This window comes from Nannochloropsis gaditana (genome assembly GCF_000240725.1).
Source record: "Nannochloropsis gaditana CCMP526 unplaced genomic scaffold scaffold305, whole genome shotgun sequence".
NCBI lineage: Eukaryota > Eustigmatophyceae > Eustigmatales > Monodopsidaceae > Microchloropsis > Microchloropsis gaditana.
The window spans coordinates 2,146-6,811 of record NW_005803648.1 but is presented as its reverse complement, the minus strand read 5'-3'; the positions used below and the strand labels follow the sequence as shown (position 1 = coordinate 6,811).

The following is a 4,666-nucleotide window of genomic DNA, read 5'->3' as shown; positions in this document are numbered from 1 at the left end:
CATGCGTTGTGTGTGTAATACCTACCATTTACCGCATGCGTCCTACAAATCGACTTTTCAACACGAGATATGGGCCATCAACGGCTCAAGGGGGTGGCAAACCGGCTTGCAGGAATCATCCTATGGTAGTTCTTCACTTACGCACATTCCTCCACCTTTTGAACCGAAATCACCCGTAAGATAGCTCTTCAAATGTCAAAAGTAATTTGATACATTCCGCCATTAAGCCCGAAGGTGGCGGGGTGCGTTACCACCACCTACTCGCGTAAGAGTGGAGGAGGAAATGGGGGACGTTACCACGGACAAGAAGACCTTCCGCCTTTTTACGAAAAACAACCTACAGCAAGAATATATCTGCCCACTTTATCTGGATACTGGGCGTCATACATCTATGTAAGTGGTTTTCAATGTGTGGCAAGAGCTGACACTCGGTCTGCCGAATCCCCTCCGCCTTCCCAGTCGGCAGGTTATCTCTGTCTACGCGTCCCTAGTAGTATTGCTTGTAAATCAGTCTGGACGATCATCGGTCCATCAAACCCGTTAAGCCATCATTTATACTATCTACGAACATCCAGACTCGACACGGCGTTTGTAATATCGCATTACAAGCGTGAGGGGGTGGATACGAAGACGCTACCAGCAATCGACGTAGGTGTACCCGAAGCTGCCTCCGAATCAGAGAAGCAGCACTACGTTGGCTTTTGTAAATATTTAAGCCACGGGCTTCAAGGAAAGAGCTTGCCAAAATATGCCGAGATACGCCTGCCTCAGAGCCGGAATCTGTGTGTATGGCTTTGCCCACCTTCGGATTCCTCAGCTTTCGAAGCAACAGATAAGCTAAAGCTTTTAATCCCACCCGTCCTCTTGAGTTCGTTCACATTCTCGCCGCCATCTTCCCTCCTACCTTCACCTGTCTCCTCTGGGAATGCAAACTCTATTGTAGAGGAAGGTGGCTCTCTCGACACGCTCCACCACGCTGGTGCTGCGACAGATGATAACACCACCGGAATGCAGAAGCGTGTACCGGTACGACAACATTTCGAGGGTGCAGAGTTGGAAAGCGACGAGACACCCAGGACTTCTGGGGAACCTCTTTCACTACCTGCGGCGGTTGGGACTCGAGCACGGATTCCTCCGCCTGTTGCCCCTTCTTACGTAAGTCATCCCTCGTCATCTCCTCCACGCCCGGTGGATCCCTCGATGCCCGCCTCCACATTTATGGCGATCGACAATTCTTATTTGAGCACCCTCAGCCAAAATCATGTCTGGTTGTTTGGAGCGCTGGCAGAGTTGCTGCATAATTCCCTGGACGCAGGGAGCACGCGCTTGCATATCGACGTCCGCGAGGAAGACGGAGGGGAAGGCGGGGTCATGGTCCTCGAGATCAAGGACAACGGCGTGGGGATGGGCCCCGATGAGATGGAGGGGATGTTTCGATTGGGTAAAACGTATGCTCGAGACCGGAAAAACGTGGAAAGGGTGGGCCGATACGGCTGCGGTTTCAAGCAGGGAAGCCTTCGGATCGGTTCCACGGCCGTTGTGCTGAGCAAAAGCCTGAGGCATAAGTCATTGGTCATGGGCATCCTGTCAAACGAGCCCCACCTTCGGGACGAGAACGCGGCACCCGTGTGTCGTGTGGTTACATTGAGCCCCGACACCATGGAGCCTGACCCGCTGTACACGTCCCGCCAGGCCTTCCGAGAGGCCTCCGAGCTGATAGCTCGCTACAGCTTCGTCACTCCAGAGCGGCATTGGTCTCTGTTGCTCAACGCCTGGGCGGCGGGAGAGTCGGGCACCGTGGTCTACATCCAAGGCATGGAACGAGGGGATCCGGAGGGCGGTGGCGTTTGGCGTGAGCTGCGAGTGGACAGGGCGGAAGGCGATCTACAGCTGGTGACGCGTACGGGGAAAAAACATCTCAACACCCGCGGTGCCCTCCTTGCTCATGACGTGCCTATTGACTATTCCCTTCGAGCGTACCTCCAAGTAGCCTTTCTGCAACACCGCATGAGAATCACCTTGTTGGGAAAAGACGTTCCGACGCCAGACCTCCTCGAGACCTTGCTGCACGTACGGCGTTACAACCTGCTCCAAGACGAGCCAACCCGAAAACCCGTCATAGCCTCCGTAGGTTTCTCATCCGAGGCGAAGCGATTGGGCTTGGGCGGGGCCATGTTTTTTTGCACCAACGTTCTGATCGCGTCCTACGTGCGACAGGAGATCGGGATTACAAATCCGCGGGAGGGGATGGGTGTGCTCGCCGTCGTGCATTTAGATCCCCGCCACTACGAAACCCAGCATTCCAAGCAATCCTTCCGTCGCCCCAACCCGGCCCTCGAGAAAATTGAAGAGCGGCTCGGACGTGTCTGGACTCAGTATATTTCCCAAGAGCTTGCGCGCGAGGCAAGGATAGGGAAGAGCAAAGCGGTAGAAATACCGTCCAGGGCCAAGTTAAAAGTGACGGATTTCATACAGTGCGAACACTGCGGCAAGTGGCGAATGGTGACACAGTCGTACGTAATGCAATTCGCAGGGAAGGATACCAAATGGTACTGTTGGTCGCAAGGATCACCAGTGACGAGCTGCGAGGCCCCCGAGGCAGCGATCTCTCAAGAGGGGGAGGAAGTGATGGTGGATTTCAAAACGGGTAGTCAGGCCGAATATTTGACAGCCATCGTTGACGGCGGAGAAATGTCTTACGCAGACAAGATGCCAGGGAAGCGAAAGCATGGGCCTGCAAGCAACAAATGTGGATCACAGGGTAAGGGGCAAAGCGTGGAAGATAGTAGGGAGAGAGAACGAAAGTCGAAGGGAGAGAAATCCCGGACGAAAAAGAAGCATCACGGCCTGGACTTGGACCAGAAGGTAGAGGGCGTGCAAAAAAAGCGGCGCAAGAAATGCCATCGCGATGACTACAGCGACGGAAAAGACGGCGCAGGTCGCAAACCTCGCTTTCTTATCTCGGGAAACGACACCACCTTGCTGAAACCCCTGTCACTTCCTCATCTAAATTTGGTCAAACTTTCAGACGGACGAAAGGTTGTCTTGAAGAACGTTGCTGTGTCTCCTGTGCCCGAAGCCCGCTCAGCCTTTCGAGAGGAATTGAAAAAGTTGCGGCGGCTAAATCATGAAAACCTCGTGCCGGTAGTGGCGGCCCGCATCGAGGAGGAAAAGGCCTTGTCGGCGGTGGGTTTCGCTTTTGAAGAAGCGCTTGTAGATCTTGATCACGTCCTCCTGAAGCCACACTCGCTAGTTACGCTGGAGGACCGATTACTGACCGCGTGCAAGATCGCGGCCGGATTGGACTACTTGCACGCTCACGGGCTGGTTCATGGTGCATTGCGTCCAGCAAACATCCTAGTCTCTTTCCCGATGCCGATGCTGCAGGTGGTCAAGCTGACGGACCAAGGTATTGCCCATCGTGGGTTATCCAAAGGTGTGCCGAATAGATGCGGGAGCGCGGACAGGATTACCTTCACTGCTCCTGAGAGATTGAGTATTTGGTCGTCGTCAATGGCCACGGCTGAAGCAAGAAGTCGATCCCAATCCAAGACGCTGCCACCCCTTGTGTTGCATCCATCGGGTGACATATGGAGCATGGGCGTTCTGCTCCTCGAGTTGATGGTGGGACGCAAAGCGTGGGGCGCAGCGAGGGATCCGAAGGAGCTTCGTCGGCTAGTGGCTGACTTTTCGATAGCCGAATTTTCCGGGTGGCGCATATTCGAGAATTTCAAGTCGCGGCTACCGGCAGACTCGGGATGGGAAGAGCGTCTTAATGGAATCAAACAAATTTTGCAGGCGTGTTTGAGGAGGAAAGCCTCTGAACGCTTAGGATCACACCAGCTGGTAAACAAGCTCGCAGTTCTGAGCGCGGACATCTTGTATCGCCCGGCGCGAGGTCCTTGAAGGCATGGTAGATGTGGCATCCAAGCTTGAAATGTTGAAAACTAAACAAGAAGTAATTAAACAGGAAAAGCTTTTATATTTGACAATGAGGAAATGTATAGAGTTGGTAACAAAGCGTACATTTGGCATGGGGAGAGATCCAGACGAAGCGTACTCGTCGGTCCCGGTGTAAGCTACACATGTAATGCAGCCATGTTCACTTTAATGCATTTAATTATAACACACGTGTATGTACACAGTGGGACTACGTATCTCAAGCACTTCAAAGTGCTTCACATTTTCACACGAAGGCCTCAGGTGTCCCTGTTCCTGGGACTTCAGTCTCATGTGTTGGGCCATTCCAGTCATGTACATCCATGCATGGTGTTGATCATTCGGCTGGCACGGTCTCATCTCCTTTCCCCTCCCTTATTCCCTCCCGTCGTCTTTAATTCATTCTGTGCACCACACGGACCATTGCTTTCTGTTCCACTTCCACGAATTTTCCCTGCAAGCGCCACCCGGTTGAATTCCGGCTGTAGCATTTCCATACCTAGACCGTAGACGGCCGACATCAAGAGCTTCTCCTCCCTTTTCTGTGCTACCCTGTCCTCCTGCAGGCGTGCTTCCAATGCCTGGCATTTCCCCTTGTACTCGGCGTTACTCCTTTTCAAGCTACCAAGCGTCTGAACGTACTTCTCTTGGACAGCTTGGAGGGTCTTCCGCGTGTACCCTTCCAGTCGGTCCTTCTCGCCTTTCAAGGTCGCGATCTGCCCCTCCA

General features: G+C 53.4%; 1 protein-coding gene across 1 annotated transcript; it reads left to right on the top strand.

Annotated features, from left to right (window-relative positions):
• Nucleotides 1–2,351: 2,351 nt before the first annotated feature.
• On the top strand, nt 2,352–3,912 carry NGA_2025220 (inactive receptor kinase; the record flags this gene model as incomplete). The annotated part of the gene is made up of 1 exon (XM_005855050.1): nt 2,352–3,912. A coding segment is annotated over one exon (1,555 nt), but the record flags the coding sequence as incomplete, so codon positions are not given.
• Between the last annotated feature and the right edge of the window lie 754 nt (nt 3,913–4,666).